Genomic DNA, 23,392 nt, shown 5'->3' on the forward strand with positions numbered 1-23,392 from the left:
AGTTATGTGATATATGGTCATTTGAAATGCACGGGTATTAGGTCTGAATGCATAGTGGAAAAAAATAATTCAGTCTTACTGTATTGGTTTGTATGTGGCCTTCCTCCTATCAGCGAAGTGTCTGATCACCTCTCATTAATAGATTTATCCTTAAAATATCCTAGCAAAATAAGGAAGTATTACTGTCATCCCTGTTTTAGCAAGGGGAAACTCAGATGCAGAGAAACTTGCCCAAGGTCACACAGGAAGTGCAGAAGAGCCAAGATTTGAAACCAGATCACTTGAGACTTAGTCCAGTGAATTAATCACAACACTGTTCTTCTCTCTTGATTCAGTTTTTCCCCCTGAACATATAGCTCATATAATTTTTAATAAGAAAAATATTCTGGAATACAGTGACCATGCCATGTAGTTTATAAAATGTAAGAAGTTGCCATGCATTTCACTGTATCTTTCTTCAGTAGCTGCAGTCCTGAATATGCAACCCAAAGCTATAATTAAATCAGTACAAAAGAAAAGAGAAACAAGATCAGTTTTTAGCTGCTCGACCCATCAAAAATAATTACAAAATGTATGAGAGGAGTCAAGCTATTTAGGCCCCTGTTGCAAATACAGTACTTTTGTTCCTCTGATTTGTGAACCATGCAAAAATATGTTTGAATATCTCTGGTTAACAACATTTGCTCCTGGAACCACTTGATGGTGTAGACTGGGTCAAAAACTGTGTAACAAAGGAGAGAATTGGTTTTTTTTTTTTTTTTTTTTTTGTCTTGGTAGGGCAAACAAGTAAGTTTTCCAGAACATTATTAACATTGTTATTGCTTGACAACAGGTATGAGTGATGGGCAAAACTTGAACTAGTACTGAAGATGAGTAAAGTACACATATACACCAATAGCTGAATATATTGTAATCTAATCTACACTTGCAGTATAATTATATTCTCATCCAAATTAGCTCTACCTGTTTTTGAAACCAGTTGGTAGCAACAGATAACTTTCCATGGGTAGACCAAACTTGCTCAAGCAAAGAGGAGAGTTTTCATCAGCTGGAGTTAGAATATCTTTTTATGTCCAGGTCCCAAGTTCACTGAGGTGACTAGAAAGGCTTTGGTTGCAGTGGTCTTTTGGTCAGGCTTTTGGAGTACTGTACATGATAAGCCAACTTCTGATTTCATTTAGATAATGTATTGAAGTGCCTATACTTTTACCGATATAAGTGGGTAGAGCTGTTTAATATCTTTTTCACAAGGGCTACGTCTAGACTGGCATGATTTTCCGGAAATGCTTTTAATGGAAAAGTTTTCCGTTAAAAGCATTTTCAGAAAAGAGCGTCTAAATTGGCAGGGATGCTTTTCCGCACTTTTTGCGGAAAAGCGTCTGTGGCCAATCTAGACATGCTTTTGCGCAAAAAAGCCCTGATCGCCATTTTCATGATCGGGGCTTTTTTGCGCAAATCAAATCTCAGCTGTCTACACTGGCCCTTTTGCGCAAAAGTTTTGCACAAAAGGGACTTTTGCTCGAACGGGAGCAGCATAGTATTTCCGCAAAAAGCACTGATTTCTTACAGTAGGAAGTCAGTGCTTTTGCGGAAATTCAAGCGACCAGTGTAGATGGCTGGCAAGTTTTTCCGGAAAAGCGGCCAATTTTCCGGAAAAACTGGCCAGTCTAGATACATCCAAGAAGTTTTTTCATTTTAAAAGCAGGACATTTTTCCAAAAATGACATATTCTATGAAAAATTGTCAACATTATTGAAACTTTTCAAGAAATATTACATTGTATATTTTACTAAAAGGGTTATAGAAATGTTTCAGTTACACAAAACTACATTTTCTTGCTGAAATCTTGGGTTTTCAATAAATGAGGACTATTGAAAATTATGTGGATTTTGTATTTTATTTGGTTTTTGTGAAAACAGTTTCACAAAAAATGGAAAGTGTAAAAAATGTTTTTAAATTGTCATGATTTTTTCAGCTAGCTCTGTAACTGAGAACCGAATATGGTCCACTGACTTCATCAGTAATGGAAATACTTATCAGACATTTTATACAACTACATAATGAAATACTTAGTACATTTAAGAGCTAAGAATATGAAAAGAACCTGAACAGAAGAAAATATTTAAAATAGACCATAGAAATAATTTATTTTGTGACAACACATAATATAGTATGAGATGTAACAAATTAAGGACCTGAATTAAAATTGAAGGAACTAATAATCTATTTAAACTTAACTATGCACGTAAGTGTTGGCAGGGTTGGTTTCTAAAGTAATAGCAGAAGAAGAAAGAATTTAAGAGGAATATGCCAGAGGGAGAAAAGAGATTTAAAATGAATAGGGAGCTACTTTATGAGCCTGGAGCTGCAGAGGAGAAGGCTCTCATATTAATGGAGGCAAGTTTGTATGTATCAGATCTAGAGCTGTTATCCATTAAAGTCAATGAGATTGCTCCTGTTGACTTTAGGAAGATTATGCCTGTATCTTAGGAGTTTATGCAGTGTGTCATGAGGACCACCCTTGTGAAAAATATCATCTTTAAAAAGAAAGAGAGGGTATGAGATGGAGGAGGAGAAAAGAAAATGAATTAGAAGCAGTAAAATGATTGCTTCTTTCCTTACCGATGGGAGAGCTACTTGAACTGTGAGTTGAAAAAATCATATAGTGCCGGGATTTAATAGCTGATTATTATTTCATTTCTAACAGCAACTAGCCATCATGGCATTAAGTGCTTTAAAAAGGCAGGAAATTAATTATCCTAGGGAAAAAAAACCTGAAGATTGTACATAGAAAGCTGTAGAAGAGCAAACAATTAAAGGTAATCAATACCATTGTTATTAGAAAACCTATGAGTGCAACACTTCTCCTCAATTAGAGAAAAACTGTATTTTATGTTTCTCTCCTACAAGCTGATCTTTGCTCACTTCAGCCTGTAATCTTGGTTTATCCTTTACCAAGAGACTTTGTTCTGGGTGGTTTTGAAGCATTGCATTTCTTTTTAAAGGTTTCACCAAAAGAACAAACAGCAATGAACTCCAAGAACAAAGGGGTTTCATTTCTTTCTGTCTTTTCTTCTTTTTCAAGTTTCATCTCATGTTTCTCTTTTTTCAGGAAATTGATGGCAATAAAGTGATGTCTTCATTTGCCCCGCACAACTCATCTACCTCACCCTTGAAGGCAGAAGAAGGTGGGCGTCAGAGTGGAGAGTCATTGTCCAGCACAGCCCTGGGAACTCCTGAAAGGCGTAAAGGCAGCCTAGCAGATGTTGTAGACACCTTAAAGCAAAGAAAAATGGAAGAGCTCATAAAAAATGAGCCTGAAGGTAAGGCCTGGGAAATGGACCAACATTTCATTTTCATTCTTCCAGGCTCTGTCAATTTTGGATATCTATTCTAGGGGTATTAGGAAGAGGGTAATTTTCTAATCGTGTAGTCAATAGAATTTTTATCGACTACATGATTAGTTGATAAGGGAAGGCAATTAAAGCGCTCAGTCCCAGCATGTGCCAGGTCAGGGACCAAGTCCCGCTGCAGCTCTGCATTACATTTTAGCCTGGCTCCTAGTGCTTTTTAAATGCAGAGCTGCACTGGGGGGTAGGTCCAGGACCCAATGCAAACTGGGACTGAGCCAGGCTGCCTACCTGCCCAGCTCCTACTATGTTTTAAATGCAGTGCTGCAGAAAGAGTTGGTCTCCTGCTGCTGTACGGCATTTAAATGCGTATAGTCAATAGCAGTGTTTCTTAAACTGTGTTCCGCGGCACACCTGTGTGCAGCGAGGCAGTCGGAGGTGTGCCGTGGAGAACAATAGAATTCAAAATGGCCGCTCTTAATGGGGCAGGCGACTTTTTTTTCTCAATAACTTTCCCCCAACCCTTTTTTTCCCCAATAACTTTCCCCCCAACCCTTCCCTCCTCCTCCCCCCCCCCAACCTTTTTTTTTTTTTTTTTTTTTTTTTGCGCTCAACAAAATATTCTTGGTGTTCCTCATAAAAAAAATTGTGTTTGGTATTCCTCGATCTTAAAAAGTTTAAGAAACACTAGTCAATAGCATTAACCAATACCTTTTTGCTCATCAGTTAATCGGTTAACCGACTACACTATTCCATTCCTAATCCATCCATCCATCTCCTGCTCTTGTTGCTGGCAAAATGGAAGTATGTGTCTTGTCTACACTAGGGCTAACATTCACAGGTATCCCACCATTTCATCAAAACCGTTTAAACTTTTCCCCAGCTCTACTCTGCTGTATATGGGCTAGCTGCCTCCACTTCTCTAAGTATGATGTCCTCTAGCCTGGCTGAGAAGCAGGTCTAATGGATGTGCTGATTGCTACAGTGGCGACAGCCCATGGCCTATCTACATTAGAGCTACTGACATTGCTAACACTCATGAACTGAAAACAGTGATCTCAAGGATGGCAAACTTTTGAAAAAAAACAACCCCACTTGTAAATACAGAACCAGTGGTTGAAGGGCTGATTGTGGAATTTAGTAATCATGAATGGTCCTGGATTAAATGTGTCCTAAATCATCTCATTTATCTTTGGAACAGATACTGTGCAAACAGATGTATTAGCAGTTACCCCTGTGCTGCTCTGGAATTCATGATATCCCTGACATTCAGGGCCCATCTCTAGGAGATGATAGTTGACTCTCTGTGCCCTTTCTACCCTTGGCTCCACTGCCAGAGATATCTGCCACCTGTATATGGGCGATGGCTATCAAAGTCTGGGGAAAAATGTGACTCCCCAAACAGTCTATGTGGTCTAATGCATGGGCCTCCTTCTGCTTTCTACTGGTGCTCTGTGGGGGCAGTGTATTGGCTTCCCCCCCCCCCCCCCCCATGGCTCTAGGGCAACCGATGGCCAGGGACTCCAGGAGGCTGGAGTCGTGCTCATGTAGCCTGTCTACCCACTGTGCCGGGCCTGGGGGACCTGCACTGCCTGCCTTCCTGGTATTGGGCGGTTTGGGGGGTGGCCTGTGGGCTGGGGCCATACTGCTCACCCTCCCCATGCTCTCAAGCTAGGCAGGGAGACTGTGCCACCCACCTGGCACTTCAGGGACTGCCTATTTTCCACCGCTGGGAGCACTTGGGTGGCTGGTGTGAGCAGCTGACAGCCATGGGGGCTTCCTTTAGGCTCTGATGGGGAAGGAGGCAGGGCCTCAGACAGCAGGGTGGGGGCCTCAGGCAGAAGAGGCAGGCTGGCCTAGAGGCTAGCCTCCCCCCAGACCATGGTTCACCTCCACCAATGCATCGGGACTCTAGGAACTGACTGTAGAACACCAAGTCATTTCATAGAGGCCACAGAACAGACTTCAGATGGGAAATATTTTCAGTCACTGTCAATGGCACAGGATTTAAACCAGTGATCTACAGGTGACCGTCTCCGTGTCCCATTACGGTACTCTGAGCCATCTGGAAAATATCATTGTAACTGGTGGATTTTCAAAGTGTTTGTCACTCTTATATGAACCCACTGCTCCTGATTCCATAGTGTCCTTGAAGTATTAATTATCATCTGTTTTTGTGTCTGACAGTCCCTTTTCAATAGTTTGTTTTAAAAGTGGAAAACCCTCAGCCACAGAGCCCCCCAAAAGCTCCTTCTGCATTGGAAGGAAATGGGCTGACAAAAAAGCAAAGAGAAGTGTAGTTACACTCTCATACACGTGACATGACTGTAAATTAGTCTTCTCTTCAGTGGGGCCCACGGTGAGCGTCTGCTGGAGAAGAAATGCTTTGTTTAATAACCATTTTTTGAAAGGCGTTAAATATATTTGCTTTCACCACAGACATTGTGGCTAATGTCATGACCTTCCTTGTGCTGTGGAGTGGGAAAGACTTCTACAGCTTGGCTACTGTGTGTGGGGCAGTGAGGAAGAGGCAAGGTTGTTTAGTGGATGGGGAAGAGAAGTGTTTTCTGGTCATCGTGTAAATACAGTGTTGAGTAGGAAGTTGTGTATGCTCCAGAGATTCCATTAAGGAAAGGCCACAGATAGAGCTGAGAGTGGTTACAGTGTCTATGCATTTTCTCATCTCCACTAAAATGAAAATATACAGTACAAACAAAAGGTCTGCAGCTTTCTAAAAAGATTAGAGGGGGAGGGAGGGGGAGCAACTCAATGTTGGGCTTTACAAATGTATGCAACAGAAAATCTTTTCTTCCCTCTAGCCATTGTTCTATTGTCTTTCAAAGGCCATTAAAATGAACAGCAGGTTGTGATGAAAATTTCATTAAGCCCTAGTTAAATCATTATGAGGGTGCCATATTCATGTCTCTGTTTCCTCCCCATCCAGAAATAAAAAGAAAAAAAGAGGGTTGTTGTGTTGTTTTGTTTTGTTCTACTCCTCTTTTCCCTAAAAGCAAACTAACAAAAGTTCAGAAGTTGGAAGAGAATGGGAAATGGGGCATCAAACAAAAGGAGGCCACTGAGGTGAGCTGGCTAGGAAAAAAATTAGACTTGCATAAGAGCATTAAAATGTGGTAAGGAGGGAATATGTCATCTCAGCAAGCTCTCTTCCCCCCCTTGCTCCAGTCAGCATGAATTTTTTTAAGTGGCTAATTAAATTTTTATCTTTGTGGGGTGTGGAAGGCAAACCACTTTCAGTTGTTTTTAAAAAACCCTCCACAAAACAATGTTGTCTTAAAAAAAATTAGCTTGCCACTGCAACTACTTTGTGTTAACCCTTTCAGAAAGTATTTTTGTTACTTTTTTTTTGTATATTCGGTATTATAGCTGTGTGTGTAGTATCCTGCATTCCAGGATATTAGCGAGACAAGATGATGAGGTAATATCGTGTATTGGACCAGCTTCTGGTGGTGATAAAGATGAGCCCTTGGCCTGAAGATGAGCTTCATGTAGCTCAAAAGTTGGTCCCTTAACACCATGGGAAGTTGATCCAATAAAACATGTTACCTTACCCACCTTGTCTTGCTAATCTTTTATTGACACCATTCAAGTGGGTAGATGTCAGCCATTGCTTGTTGCTAATCAAATCATTAACAGTTCATGTTTTTTCCCTAGATATGTGCAATATCTAATTATACATGTAGGTAATAACTCAACAGTGGGTGATGCTGTATGTCTCAGCACAAAATTTTAATCCTGAAAGTACAGGACCTTGCACAATGATCTTAGCTGGGCATGATTGTAATAATAATACATAAGAATAATTAGTAACAATAATTAGTGACAATACCTGTTTTCTTTCTTGGGAAGAGAAACAATTGCACTAGTGATAGCTTAAATCAAATAGTTTCTTTTACTCTTCCTGAGTGCAGATATAAACTAGATTTCTGTTTCTTTATGTATCCATTCTATCTTTTGAAAATATATTTTGAATCACTCTAGTATACTTGAAACATTCAAAGAACAAAGTATGAGCAGATTCACCTTAGCTAGTTTATATCACTGTCACTGATATCTCCAAAAGATTTCTAATGAAGACTTTTGGCCATGTGTTGTGCATCTGGTCATTAACATAAAAATGACATTTAATGGTGCCTCGCACTAGAGTTTGAGAGAGTTTCCACCTTACAACTGCCTGGTGCAAATCTGCAGGTAATGCCTCTGTTAACATTTACAGTGGCACATCACAGTACCATGTCATGATGTCCCGAAATTAACATTTCAGCGTGGTGACATAATGGTATGTGATACTGTATTCATTGTGACACTGATCTGACGTGATGCAATATCATTGTACAGTGCAAGCTGCAAAATATCTGTTCCGTTCCTGGAATAGCTGGCATGTTAAGGTTACAGGGCGTGTATGGTTCCTTCAAAATTGGCTTTTGGTCCTGATCTAAAACAAATTTAAAGACATCGAAAAAAAAAGTATTTGCTAGTTCAGGTGCTGATTGCCCTAAAAATTATATGGATTTTAATGATTTTACCAAACATATTACAGTGTGTGGGTTGTGGTAGGAGCAGGAGTATCATTCCTTTTAAGAAAATATTTTGTGGCTAGAGATGGATATGTATATATTATGGTGAAATATTATTTTGTTGAATACTTGCACTTGTAAAAGCCCGACTTGAGGAAGCCAGTGTATATAGTGTTTCCTCAGAAATTTACACAGGATGGTTGGTTTGCTTTTTCTTTTTTCCATGGGTATTCTGATTTTGTGGGTGTGTGTTTGTGATTTCTACTTAGTTCTAAACTTCGCACCCATCATGTTTAATCTTTGGAACCTGGCATTTTGCTCTTGACTTTTGCAAGTATCTGATTGAGAATGAGACATTTTGGCACATAGGCATGGAACATTTTAGCAATGTAAAATCTGTGGATTTTTACTCCTCATTGATCCATTGTGCACTTTTTTCCTTCTCAAATTCTGCAGAAAATCCTCATACACTGCTTTAGCATTCATGTCCCCAAAGGCATAAACCTATTACCAAAGTCACATAATGTTATTTTACATGAAACATTCCATCCTTTTCTAACTAGACTTCAGAAGAGGAGTCAGTCCCTTTTTATTTCTGGTGTACAATAATGAAGATAATGGAGTGGGTTTGGAGAAGCCTTATATACTGTGACAGACCTCAAGCCCTCGCCCTGAGGGTCATCTATCGACCATGGGATTCCTTTTGCAGCTAAAAATCATTAGGGGAATGAGATACAGACATGTTTTTTTCTGTTTTCTTAAGGCATCAGAGGATGGCAGAGACTCTGTCTGTCTGTTCTCTTCTGTCATAGAAATGAAATAGAAATCTCTTTGAAGTCACTGAGCTTGACACAAGTTCATGAAAAGCAAAGACCAAAGCAGCCACTTAGGCTTTTCTTGCACTATTAATGGGATTGGATTGCAGTATTTTAATTTATGGCCCTGCATTTGTGATAAATTAAATGCTTTAAATCTGTGGTAGCCTTTTCTCTAAATTCTTGGTTTGGCTTTTGGGGGGGGAAAAGGCAAAAACACAACACCAAAGGCATATTTTTAGCAATAGGCTACGGCTCTTTCTTGATGTTTACAGCTTAGAAACTTGTTAAGAGTTATTCTTCTTTTAAGTAGTATTCTTCTTCTCATCAGTTTTGGTTTATGGCAGTTTTTGTATGTACCTTTCTGAGGACTGCTTCTGGGCTATGTGTAAAATGGTATTTCCATTATTGTTGTGTTTTGATGGATGCCTAGATGTATAGCACCACAGCAATCAGACATGGTGTAAGTGTGAGCGCATGCTTATTCACCTGCATGGCCCCTGTTCTGTCCATACTGAAGTCCCTTCTGTGTGTTCCTCAGCTGTGCTGCCAAACGGGGTTGATTTTATATAGAAATAATTACCTATTGTTTCCCTTAGCTCCTTATGTCTGTCTACCTGTCTGTTGGTCCCTAGCTCCTTTGAGGAGGGATCATTCTTTTGAGTGTTTAGAAAACATGTAGCATATTGTGGATGCTATTGTAAATAAATAATACAAAGAAATAAATACTTCAGAGGAATAAGTAAAGCTTTGTATATGGTTAAAGGGTTACTAGGACACATGGCTGTAGGGCTTTAATAGGCATTGCAAACATAACAATCTCATCTATAAATGTGAGAGTTACAATGCTATATGTAATTTTTGGTGAGAAAGAAAGTGACAAAACGGCCCCTTGGGCATGATTTTTGTCTACTGAACATCCCCTAAAGGCTATTTATGTTTGATGTTTAAGTTTACATTATAAATCACAACACCTGTTCTTGAGGTAATTGAAATGGCTGTTGTTTAAGCAGCTCTTTTGTCTGTAAAAGTGAACCATATTGGATTCAGACTCTCCAGCTGAAATATGAACTCAGAATATCCCCTAATATTATCAAACTTTAAATCACCATCTCTTGTAAACAAAATCAAGAGGTCTCCCTCTTCTTAAGCCATAGTCTCCAAAGCTGGACAGTAATGGGCACAAGAAGGGAGACTCTTGAAAGGCAGACTCTTGTTTTTAAATCACATCTGATAAAGTGGGAACAAAATAAAGTGAACACATCCTTGGGAAAAGCCTAAGGATACTCTAATTGGTTAAGGTTTGAGTTTCTTTTGTTTGGTTCCTCACTGTCCTTTTGACAAAATACATGTAATGCTGTTCTACTGAAGGACAAACAAGGGTACCTTTCAACTGAGTACTTTTAAGTTTTGTTCCTTCCACTCCTGCTGCTGTAGAAGGATGCTCCAAGTGCATTGTGGTTTAAATGTTCTTCTACGCAGTCTGTCACCAGAAAAAGTATCTTTTTTTGTAGAGCAAGCCAGCATCTAACCACTATGCACTTCTTTCAAAGATGCTACCATATGGAAATATGCACTCACATAACTGATGAAGGGGGGAAAAAGTTTACGAAACAAGCCTATGTGAAACGAAGCCCTTAAATGTTGTGGTATCTGAAATCTTCATTAACAAGTGCTTTAACTTTAGAACACAGGTAGCCTGGTTTGAAGCCCTGCCAGCTTTTACTCAAAGTGAAGTTTGTTCATTTATCATCTTCAGTTTTTAAGTGTATTCCTTCCTAATAGTTTATCTCAATAGTTATGGTTGGTTTCAATGGGTGTTTTCAAAATTTGCTTAGATTCTCTTCCAAGTCTCTCTTGCTTAGATCCTCAAAGGTTCATAGCTTTTGGATTTCTTTTTTCTTGCTTAATAAAGGCATATGAGATGCTGATATAGCATCTTAAATTTACAAGAGACCACTATGGTTGAGTGAGTTTGGCTTGGAACTTGTGCTTTGTAGGGAGGAGGTAGTGCCCCTCTATTTTAGGATGAAAGTCTACTTTTGTGGGTCACGTAATTAAGATTTCTTTCCAAAACACACTCGTTCTGCAAAAGGAACAGGTAAAAGTAGCAACAGAGCCCTTCGTTTATCTCTTCCCATCATGAACAATGTAGCATAATCAAGTTTAACCAAAAACGGAGTTAATAGTTCTGTCTCCTAGCTCTAGCAACTCATTTGATTATCTACCCTGTTTATTTTTTACATAGATTCCATTGCCAGAAGGGATCATTGACTTTCTGTATAACACAAGCCATAGAACTTCCCCGAAATAATTCCTAGGGCACAGCTTTTAGAAAAACACTATGACCCTGGGTAAATTGTTCCAGTGGTGAATTATGCTCATCATTAAAAATGTACCCCCTGTTTCCAGTCTGAATTTATCTAACTTCCGCTTCCACCCATTGGATTGTACGTTTGTCTGCTATGTTGAACAGCCTACTACTGAATATATATTCGAATGCCTCTGATGCCCCTAAATGGGTTGCAGTCTGTTTTTCTTGTATGTTTTTGGCAAAGCCATCAGCTTCTTGAGCTTCATTTTCAGTACATGGATTGCTGTTGAAAAAGCCTCTGACCCAGCCTATTAACATATAAGTACACATGAGGGAGTATGCCAGCTCTTTTTGTGTGTTTATGTGCCACGGCTTTTGGGGGTTGTCATTTATTCACGAGTGAAGAGCTAGCCACCTGTTCTTCAGGCCTCTTGTCCTTCATTTTAAAGGTTCAAGCCCTTGCTGAATAGTAACATTCTAATCTGGGCAACATGCACAACATTTTATCTGAAACCTATTTGTCAAGCTAGCAGGGTTTGTGCTTCTCCCTCCTCCCCATCCCCTCATCTTCCTTACCCCGGAGGCGCTTGTCATGACCGTGCATATTAAAATTAATCAGCCCTCCCAGGCCTGTGTGGTTTAATGTGAAGAAGTAGATATCAAGCATTTGCCCTAATTAAATAGGCCTGCTTGGTTTTGTTCTAGTGGGTGCTTGGTCTTTTTTTAATAAGAGCTGCTTACGGAGGAGACACGGCCAGTACTAGAATTAGTGGAGAGCTCACTCCAAAGTTTTCTTTACCACCTGCGCCCAGCATACCAAGACCTGAAGAGCTCCCAGCGTTCATTCTTAACTGCACTATTTGTGGAAAATAAGTATGGGGAAATATGGCCAAATGAGCGAGAGTGCAGTTGGGGAGAAGGAGAGGCCAGAAGCTGGGATGAGCATGTGGATTGGCTTTTTGAAGTTGATTAAGATAGTCTAACATATACTGATTAGCTTTGGATACCAGACTGTGCTATGAGCTATTCACAAGGCTGTCCTCTGTCTTCCAGAGAAGCACATGAAGGTTTCTGCTATGGCAAAGGCTGGGATTTATAACAGTTCCCACTAGCCTTTGTTAATGAAGTTGCCTGGTAAAAAATGCTCTAAATTTAAGGCTGCAGGTTATGTTTATTATTAGTTAGCTAGTTTTTAACTTTGAACTTGTCAGTGTTATTTGTATGTTGTTATTTTGGCTAAGTCATTATACATGGTTTACCCATCTCCTGTGTTATATATAAGTTATGATTGGAGGTTTTTCACTTTTCTGTGGTGACTAATTGTATTACATTATTTGAGTCACTGCAAGGAAGATTATTCTGTGACTCTGGGTATGTGTGTGCACACACACGCGCAAGAGAGAGAGAATGTGCACATAGGCAACTCGAGAAGCTCAAATGAGAATCAAAGTAAACTATATCTAAAAAAACCCCCAATCCTGTCAAAGTTTTTTTTGTTTCTTTCTACATTTGATGACCTGATGCACAAGTAACCGTTGTCACTATGATATGCTTATAGGCACATGGCAGTTCCTCTTAAAATCAGAACACATGGTTCTGAAGGCAGGTTTTGTTCTATAGTATTTTAACCAGACAGAAAACCTTTCAAACTTCATTGTCACCTAAGGGCTGGAATTTCTACATTTCAGCCTTCCATCAGAACTATTTAGAGGCATTGGTGGTTTCTATTTTAAAATGGATTCCTCCAAAGTTTATCCATGTTTGTGTGTCAGCCAGGCCTTTAGTCTCTCTACAGCAATGGCCAATGAGCCAATGCTCCAAGTGAACTGGAATTAAGTCATTACACCCCTCAGAATTTGTTTTTGCTTCTTTATACAAATTCTTGTAATCTACCACACAGGCAGAAAGCAGCTTTTCTTATCTGTTTCCTTGATAGCAACGCCTGCTGAAATATAACCCAGCAGGTAACAAGATACACCCTTGATTTCAGAAAGTGCACAGATGTCCACTACTAACTCATATTGCCACATTTTAAAAATATATATTATTCTTGTTATTACTATTTTATTTTTATTGATAACTTTGGCATAACCCAAACATAAAGATCCATATTGACACTGCCAAGCATCTGTCTGGTGCTTGACAGCATCATAGAAACTCTTCCACTGTTTCATCTAGGTTGCTATTGGTTATTTAACAACACAATGCAAACCGTGCAGTGTGGGTGTATATGAAATGGAAAGAAAGGTTGGGGAGGGTGGGGAAGGAGCCTTGCACAAGTAAATACATCTTTCATCATACCTTTTGTTTGGTCTGTTTACTGTGTGCTATTCAATATTCAATAGAAGTTGTTTGACAGTTCTGCAAAAGGGTGAGGAACCTTTTCTTGAACCTTTATCCTTCTGCCTTTGTCTTGGTATAAAAAGTTTTCTGTTCACAGTTTTTCTTTTGTTGTCACCTGGCTGTTGTTGAGGAGTATTGTTGTTGTTGATGATGTGAAAGATGCACATATTTATGAAACACAACTTCTGAGCACATAACTCCTTCAGATAAAATGGGCATCTAGAGAGCTAATGTGTAAGGTTAACTGTGACATGCATCTGAGGCAGCACAGCTCTTTCATACTTGATTTTGTTTAGTTTGTTTATTTAATCAAGGAAGGAAGGTGGAGAATGACAGACCAGAAAATCACTCTTTGCTTCCTGCTAAATAATGTGCTGTTAGCGCTTGTGCAACTCTGCAAGGCTTTCTAAAATGTTTAGCCTTGATTTAATTCGTATTTAAGATCTCTCTTCCCAGCACATTAATATAATGTCAATGTAGAATGCATTGCATGGTGTAATTACTGAAGAGAGCAGTAGTTGGGAAAACAGACGGTAATTGAACACATGGCTGTTTATTACAACAGGACAGTGCTCCTACGCTGGTATTTAGGGCATTAATAGGGAAGAATTGATTTGTTGTTTTAAGATGAATTCAATCACTGTTGCTTAGGCCTTTGTTTGTTCAGGCCGAGTTATGCTTTGTTTGTATAATGTGCCCAAGAGGTTTACACACCACAGCCTAGCATTAGTCATGCAGAGGGCTTGGGAGCAGAAAGCCATTTAAATGAACAAAGGACATTTTTCTTTTTGGTTCTGTTTATCTTCCTTTCTAGTTTTGTTACCCTCTAATCTCATGCCTCTCTCTCTTGCCCTCTCCCTACCCCCCCCCCCACTCCGTTTCCTTCCCTAGCATTTTTGATCAGTGCAAAGTTCTCTTTTCTTTGCCAAGTGAGGAATGGAACTTTGACTGACAAGTGGCAATGTTGCGAGCAACACAATGTAAATAGGAGTGGCTGCTCCTAAGTCTGTACAAGAAAGAAAGGAGGGGGAGGGGAAATTGTTCAACTTTGGGGAAAACGATTAATTTCAAAGCAAACAAAGCTGGTATTAGATGTGCCAATGCATGTCTCAACAACGATGTTGTTTGAAGGGGGAACCCATACCTTTTGTCATTCTTACTGGATTCTACTCTATTAGGCCTCTCATAGGCCAAATCCTGTGCATGAATTAGCCTCCTGCCTTTTTCTCCCTGTTACTGTTGTGAGTCTGAGACAGAGAAGACCATCCAACTGAAGTTGAATTCCTAGCCTCCCTGTTGTTAGCAGTATGGCTTACATTTAGATTAATTTTGCTTGAGAGATAGCTCATTTTAATTAATTTCTAAGTGGGGGGGACGGGGAATGGTAAATAAACGCTTTAACAACAACATTGTGGGCCAAATTCTGCCCTTGAATGCATGATCCCTGCTCTCATTGACTTCAGTAAAAGCTTTGTGCAGTGATGGGGGCTAGAGAAAGAGATTTGACCCAGTGCAGAATCTGAGGAAGAATCTGAAGTGTGGTAGTAGTGGTTTTGTTATGCCTCTGTGACCAGTGAGTATATTTGTTCCTCAAGTTATTACTATTAAGAGAATTATAAGGTAGCATGTTTCTTTAGTCGCTAAAAAGTAGGACATTTTCCGGATGGTATGGCATTTGTACCACTATTGTAATTCAAAGTATTTGGGTAGGATGTGAGATCCTAGGATTCTTCTGCTAACTGTGCAGAGTGGGGGGAAATTGCAGGGGTTACAGTGGAGGGGAGAGGGCAGTGCTGAAGTCAGAGTGTCCCTCTGGCCCTGTACCCCATCTCTGCAGAACAGGGGTTGGGGAGAGGGAGACACACAGCAGAGCTTCTCCAGTCTGAAGCATGGATGGTAAGTGACCCAGCAGAGCCTGTTTTAAGAGGCAGCGCACAGTTTTTAAGATTTCAGTGCTCATGCTCTCTCTCACACATACACCCCTATTTCTGCAGAGCAGGGAAGAGGAGAGACAACAGAGCAGGACAGCTTTCCCTGTCTTAAAGAGACAGCGTGTGGCTTCTCTCACAAACTGACCCAGCAGCAGCCAGCACATGCACTCTATTTCGTTATCTCACACACCCTGTCTGTGCCCCACACACACTGCCATACATACTCTCCCATCTCTGCCACACACACTCAATCGGCATCACAAAATCTGTCTCTCACAGAGTGTCTCTGTTTCACACTCACACACTCTTTTTCTCTAGGCCCAGCCCCACCCCTTATGCCCAAGGCCCCTCCCTTTGTGGGGGACGGGAGCACCTGGAGCCGGCCCATGACCATTAGTTGCCCCTCCTGCAAAATTAATGAAGTTGCCCCTCTGCAAAAATTATTGCCCATCCCTGCTTTAATATAATACATATAGTAGTAGTGCTACTATTGTTACTCCTAAATAATAAAAAGTAGTAACATTACTGAGAAACGTGAGAATGCTTTCTCCATGCTTGCCATCACAGACTATTGATTGTGTGTGAGACATATCACTTGACCATAACCCATAAATCTTTCTTAAGTATTCAGAAGAAGATGCAGTCCCTGAGGCCCAGTCTGTCTACGTGACTTTGGTGGTATTTCTTTCTCATCCTCAAAGAGGCAATCAGCAAATCCCTCTGCACGTGAGAGAATAACTATGGCTTAAGCATCTAAACACATTGTGTAATTCCCAAATTCCTATTGGTGCCCAAGTACTTATCAAGTTACCCAAGATGGGTCAGTTTTCCTGGTATGTTTTGATTTCTAGATTAGTCATGTGTTTCAGAAACCAGATTTCAAAGAGAATATCTTTCGTCTTTTACTCAGAGTTCTCATAATCCTGTGCACATACCACTCATCCCACCTCCAAAACTAATCATTGCACCTCCCACATTGCAGTGTCAGGAATCTCTAAAAAAAGGTACAAATATTTTAAAGTATGTTTCTGCAGTGGTAACATCTCAGAGCTGCTGATGTCACTGTTGTCTGAACATAAGAACGGCCATTCAGGGTCAGACCAAAGGTCCATCTAGCCCTATATCCTGTCTTCCAACAGTGGCCCATGCCGGACACACCAGAGGGACTGAACAGAACAGGGAATTATCAAATGATCCCTCTCCTGTCATCCATTGCTAGCCTCTGACAAACAGAGGTCAGGGACACTATTCCTGCCCATTCTGGCTAATAGTCATTGATGGACCTAACCTCCATGAATTTATCTAGTTCTTTCTTGAACCCTGTTAAAGTTCTGGACTTCACAGCACCCTCTAGCAAGGAGTCCCACTGGTTAACTGTACACTGCATGAAGAAAAACATCCTTCTGCTTGTTTTCAGGCTGCTACCTATTAATTTCATTTTGTGAGCCCTACCTCTTATGTTATGGAAACAAGTAAATAACTTTTCCTTATTCACCTTTTTCACACCAGTCATGATTTTATAGACTACTATCATATCCCCCCTTTAATATCCTCTTTTATAAGATGAAAAGTCCCAGTCTTTTTACTCTCTCTTCATATGGGACCCGTTCCAAACCCCTAATAGTTTTTGTTGCCCTTTTCTGAATGTTTTCCACTGTCAGTATATCTCTTTTGAGATGAGGTGACCATATCTGTATGCAGTTTTCAAAGTATAGGCATACCATAGTTTTATATAGAGTCAATAAGATATTCTCTCTTATTCTCTATCCCTTTTTAAATTATTCCTAACATTGTTTGCTTTTTTGACTGCCGCTGCACATTGATTGGATGTTTTCAGAGAACTATCCACAATGACTCCAAGATCTTTCTCTTGAGTAGTTGTAGCCAAATTAGTTCCCATCATATTGTGTATATAGTTGGGATTATTTTTTCCAATGTGCATTACTTTATATTTATCAACATTAAATTTCATCTGCCATTTTGTTGCCCACTTAGTTTAGTGAGATCTTTTTGAAGCTCTTCACAGTCTGCTTTGCTCTTAACTTATTTGAGCAGTTTAGTATCACCTGCAAATTTTTGCCACCTCACTGTTTACCCCTTTCTCCAGATTATTTATAAATAGGTTGGATAGGATTGGTACCAGGATAGACCTTTGGGGGACACTGCCAGTTACCTCTCTCCCTTCTTAAAACTGACTATGTATTCCTACCCTTTGATTCCTGTCTTTTTTAACCAGTTCTTACTCCATTAGAGGACCTTCCTTATCCCAGGACAACTTACTTGACTTAAGAGCCTTTGGTGAGGGACCTTGTCAAAGGCTTTCTGGAAATCTAAGTACACTATATCCACTGGATCCCCTTTGTCCACATGTTTGTTGACCCCCTCGAGGAACTTTAGTAGATTAGTCAGGCATGACTTCCCTTTATAGAAACAAATTCTGTTCATCTATGTGTCTAACAATTTCCCGGTACTGACGTTAGATTTACCAGTCTGTAATTACCAGGATCACCTCTAGAGCCCTTTTTAAATGTTGGTGTCACATTAGTTATCTTCCAGTCATTAGGTACAGAAGCTGATTTAAAGGATAGATTACAAACCACAGTCTTTTCTCTCTCTTCCTTAATTAATACACTCCCCAGGTATATTAGGGGCCATACAGTCCATACAGCTAGCATATCTTTTGCTAATATATCTATGCTCTAAGCTTGAATAAAACCTTGTTCTCTAGCTACCTACTTAACATCAGTGTCTGGCTAATAATTTCAGATGCTACAATTCTGGATTCCACACTAAGCTAATATTCAATTTAAATCAGTGAGGCAGTTTACCTAAATATGGAGACATTTCACTCAAGATTGGTTGATTTTTGTTGGCTTTTCAATGCCTCTCCTTGCTAAGTCATCTAATTGATTTACAGGTTATGTGAAGCTTTTGGGGTATAGGACTGGCATCCAGGTACATTGCATACTCCCCTTACAAATTGAACCAAGCCAATCCAGTCTCTGAAATTAAAATCCTATTGTTGGGCATCATTTGTTAACAAACTGAAGTATTATCAGATAAATCATACACAGGAAGCTAGGGCCTTATATTTCTGCTCCAAAAAAACTAAGAGTTTGTCCTCATATATAGCGTAGTGGAACTTATTTCACTGGTGTATAGTTAATTCACCTTCATGGGGGATGGTAGCTGTGTCAAAAGAAGATGCTGTCCTGTAAACATAGCACTGTCTACTCAAGGGGTTAGGTCGAAATAACAACATCACTTAGGAGGATGGATTTCTCAAACCCCTGAGTAATGTAGTTATACTGACTTAACCACCTGTTAGAGCTGGCCTAATTCTATTAGCTCCAACAGTAATAAGATCTACAAGATCCAACAGTAGTAGGATCTTATCCTCTTGATTGACCAGTTACTAACCATTTATTTTCTTCACAGTTTTCTATGACTTTCCTTAATTCTACAGTATTGAAATATGGTGGCATACTTAAGACCATTGCAGAAAGATAGCAAAATTGTAGATGTTGTCTCATGTCACTGAACTCTGCGCAGCAAATGAGCCAGCTAGTCTATAGTGTTACTCCTTATTTATTTTTAAGGTAGTTTTGTTCTGGAAATGACGATGCTGGATGGTGAAGTTTATCAGTAGGAAAGGCTGTATGGATTGTAGCACTGCAAGCTTCCACCATGCTGACCTAGCTAAATCTCTCTAGCAGGGCATGAAGTAGATCTATTTCAGCTTTTCCTATTCAGATAATAATTTGTTGTGACTTGTAATGGTGTCTTTTGTGAAGCAAACGTTTTCCTGCTTGAAACTAAATGGAGTCCACTAGCCATCCCCCCTTTTATTTTTAAAGGACAACAAATGAAATATAGTGCAAGCCTTAATGTTTTAAAAATTATTTGCTCATTTTCTTCTCCAAGAGATCCTCTGCTCTTGAAGGAGCAGACCCCCATCCTGGGAAAAGCAAAGGCTGAAACATTTTATTGACCCTTCTAATACAATGTTCTAAAAGGACTTCAATAAAATATATGCTATAATAGTCTTGAAATTTTCCCTTCTGACACAGTCTTGCAACTTGTGTTTCTGATTGAATTTTGGGACAGTCTAAATAGAGGAACCCCCAGATTTTTCACTATCATGGTGCATGCCGGGACAAAGGATGCTGGGAGTGTTTAAACAATTCCAAGCACATCTCCTGCGAGTTCAATAAAGCTGCTAGTTATTTAGCTTAATACTGTGTCTTGGTGTATTAATTCAAGGCTCTCAGTGATCTGGGACACAACATGTGCCAGGAGTAGGAACTAAAATTAGAGACAGACTTTTGGCTGTGAATGCTATGTGAGGCTATGCAGGGTGACAAAGATGGCAGTCAGAACCCAAAGATGGCCAGAGCACCACCTCACATGCAGAATTTTTTATTTATAATATGTTCGTTAGTCTGACCCTTTTTGTTGTTGTTGTATCCCACTTGCTGATACAGCACTCGCTTCATTTCAGACATCAGCTACTTGTTGAAAGCAGTTGTAATCATAACTCACTTGTTGAACAAAGTCTAGTTTTTTGTATTGTGGGATTGGTGAGTCCCTTCTGAACATATGATTTTTCCCTCTATATGGGAGGGGATATTAAAATGTAATAGCCAGCTATTCTTTGATAGTATAGGCCTTAGAAAGCCACCGACATTACATCTCCAAGCCTGACTTTATATACATGCCAGTTCATGGTAACATAGTCTTTTGAAAGAGGAAGGATGAGGAAAAGCAAGAGATACAAATTCAGGGCAAATTGCTTTTCTCCTTCACATTAGTGAAAATGTTTGCTTGTTTATTTGTAAGAATCATTCATATTTGATTTTAATGTTGTTTATAATACTCTTAAAAGACTATAGATAATAGCTGGATGTTATTGTTTGGGTTATGTAGAGCATCTTGTGACCTCTCTTTGCTTGTCTCTTGTAAGATATCCAGAGCCATACAAAATACAATATTCCTGTTATTGAATGAATATTAATTACAGCAATATTTAGAGTGTTACACTACCCTGTTTCTTCTTTGTGATTATTTCAGACCAAAATAAAATCATATGCGTGTGTGTGTGTGTGTCTAGACTACAGAGCTTTTCTGGGATATGGGAGGTATCCTGGAAAAGCTCTGCCGTGCCAATGAACATGTCCGCTTTTCCAAAAAAAATTCAGAAAAGCGGACGCATTTTTTTGGCATCCCTGTAAACTTTGTTTTATGAGGAAGAAGGGATGTTCCGAAAGAGGGTTTTTTTCCCCTACATTTGGCCCCATGTTAATGGGCCAAATGTCGGAAAAGCCTCTTTCGGAAGAAAAGCAAAAAAAGATATGCAAATTGTGGTTTTTTCTTTTCAATGCATATGTTGGATCTAAATTCTAATATTGTGTTCCGCTAAATGTGCAGCACTCTCTTTGATGACAGTGGAAGTTCTGAGCTCATAGGGAGAAAAAAATATTGGAGTTGAGATTTTCTATATAGCGGTTGGGGAGAAGTTTCCCTTTAGTTTGTTTCACTAGATGCAAGCTAATCAGAGAATAATTAACAGTCAAAATGCCTGGATTCTGATTGATGTAAAGGATCTAGAATGGAAGTTCTTACTTGGGCAAAACTCCCATTGAAGGCAGTTGGACTTTTGTGTGAATAAAGACTTACGGATAGCTATTTTTTCCACATTAATTTATAATGAGGATCCAATTAAAGTTTTTAATAATTGTACTAAATTTATTTTCTTTAGTTTTGGGAGGAAACCACTTTTACAAGTAGCTGGGCAGGTGAGGGTGTGGAAGTATGGCGAAAGCACAAATTGCAACAGAGACTAGCAAACTCCAAGAACATCTGAATGCGAGCTTTCTGAGAAATAGTATGTGAGACATGTTGTACAGCATACCAAACAAGAAATTGTCAGAAGGAAGAATTAAAATTAATAGCAGTATATTTGAATCTATCTTAAGAACTAGAGATAGAAATAGATATGTATAGGGTTTTATTATTATTAATAAATAAAAAACTAGTGCTCAGATCAGCTGTATACAGAGCCTGGTGTTTGAATAACATGATTTTATGCTAGAAGAAGCCTCTGCTGCATCCGGATCTATCCTTTCCCTTGTCTTCCTTGGTTGTCACAGAGAGCTCCCAAGCTGAGACAGATGGCTGCTGGTTTAGCTGTGTGCGTGGGAGAGAGGAACTTCCACATGTGATTTTTTACCATTTGGTAGTAATTAGTTTGTTGTATAAATTAACATTAACTGAACCATTCTTCAGGCATTGTTTGTAATTATCTTCTTTGAGCCTCTGAGTTGTGTAAAGAAATAAAAAGCAGGGAAGAAACTGCTGCTTATTTTATACAAGGAGAGGAATCTATCATTAGCAGAACAGAACAACAATTATTGCTGTATGCTTGGTAGACTGAAAACTTTGAAATAACAGTTAAAAACAACAACCAAAACAAAACAACAAAAACAAAAATTAAAAAGCGAATTGTTCATGGAAATGAATGGTTAGGAATGTAATTAGATTTTTTGAGGCTTGCAAAGGCAAAAATTGAGTTGAGTAAAAGGAAGGAGATGTTATCCTGAGGATTTTATTTTTATTTTTAGTGCAGTTGATAGCAACTGAGGGTTTATTTCTTTAAATGCAGATTTTAAAAGAGATTTCTTATTTTCAAGCAGTTTGGAAGTGTCAGGAGAGCAGCTCGGCTTGGCATTTCTGATTTCAGTCTGGTCCAGAACCTGGGAATGCAGAGGTGCATGGAAATGAAAAATAATGGGGAAAATGCCCTGTGCTGTTAATCAAACATTTCAGAACCATAAAGAAGCCCTTCATGTTCATTTGTTGAAATTAGATCAGTGCCTGAATAAATAGGAGTTTCCCGTTTCAGTAAAATTAGGTGCTAGTAGTTCTTCATTGTGCAACTTAGTAGATGCTGAGAAATAGTGTACTTATTATTTTTCCTAAAGTAACTGACCCTTCCCAAGCAGTCACGTCTGTGTAGCAGAATGACTGTTAAAGAATGGGTCTGATTTTAATCTTTTTTTATAGTAATGTACCTCCATTTACTTCCTTAACCCTGATATGCACCTATGTAGGCCTTACATATTTCTTCTCAATCCATCCTATGGACGTTTCTCCATTGGAACTTACACTGAAGAGATTCAAAAGTGGAAGGGAGAGAGTATTTCGTTACAGGCCACAGTTTGACCTCAACACTTTAAGAAGTGTCTTAACATTTTTGATGTTCACAAGGTAGGGAATACTTAGATATTCAACCGTAGCCATCTCTGGCATTGTGCCACTAAGGGTTTGTTTATTGCAGCCAGCTATTGAGGGTGACATACAAATTCTGTAAATATTGTAGTCATTGTCCCCACAGTAGACAAATCAATGTGTAACTAACAAACAAACAAACAAAAAAAGCCATGCACATCTCATGGAAGCCATCTCACAGCCCCATCAATTAATTTGCTATTTATGGCAGGTATATAACATTTTGAGAAATTGCCAAATAAATTCAGTTTCAGACGTCATGTTGGCATTTCCTCAGGAAACATACAGTTTGGGTCTCTGGGCCCAAATATTTCTAGATCTGTCACTACCCTTGTGCTGCCTGTACTGTCAAATTCTGGGCCTGGGCCTCAAAGCTGTGCCAAGGTTCTTTCATAGAGCCACACACAATACCATTTCCTTCTGCCTCATAGATAATTTAAATGAACATTAAATGCTAAAAGAGACTTCACTTTTTGAAGCCAAAAAGTTATCAGACTACAAATGCAGCTACCTGGACTCTTCTGTTTGTGCCTGATGCAAAGATCATAAGTGAGTCTTTTTGTGTGATACCAGACAGTGGAATCAACAGACTTGAAGTAAGGTAACTGTTAGAATTTAGACGATTATGTTTAATCAGTGGCAGCAGGAGTTTTTGTTCATTTCTTTTATAAGGAATTTACAGGCTTACTCTTGGATAGATGGTTTTCATCTTTGGCATGCATTAATATTATACCTGAGAAGACTGTACAGTGTGGGACCTTCCTAATATTGATATCAGTGGATCAGAGATTTCAGTTGAATCATTTTTTCAGTGAAA

At 39.2% G+C, this 23,392-nt stretch overlaps 1 protein-coding gene across 18 annotated transcripts in view; it reads left to right on the forward strand.

Annotated features, from left to right (window-relative positions):
- SOX5 (SRY-box transcription factor 5) overlaps window positions 1–23,392 on the forward strand; it is an 895,980-nt gene that overhangs the window by 591,802 nt on the left and 280,786 nt on the right. For all 18 annotated transcript variants that reach the window (XM_089769671.1, XM_089769670.1, XM_075898182.2 and 15 more), the window contains one exon: window positions 3,113–3,323. In XM_089769671.1, coding sequence (XP_089625797.1) covers window positions 3,113–3,323 — 211 coding nt within the window. The remainder of the gene's footprint in view (window positions 1–3,112; window positions 3,324–23,392) is intronic.

This window comes from Pelodiscus sinensis, chromosome 1 (genome assembly GCF_052426305.1).
Source record: "Pelodiscus sinensis isolate ZL-2025 chromosome 1, ASM5242630v1, whole genome shotgun sequence".
Classification (NCBI taxonomy): Eukaryota; Metazoa; Chordata; order Testudines; family Trionychidae; genus Pelodiscus; species Pelodiscus sinensis.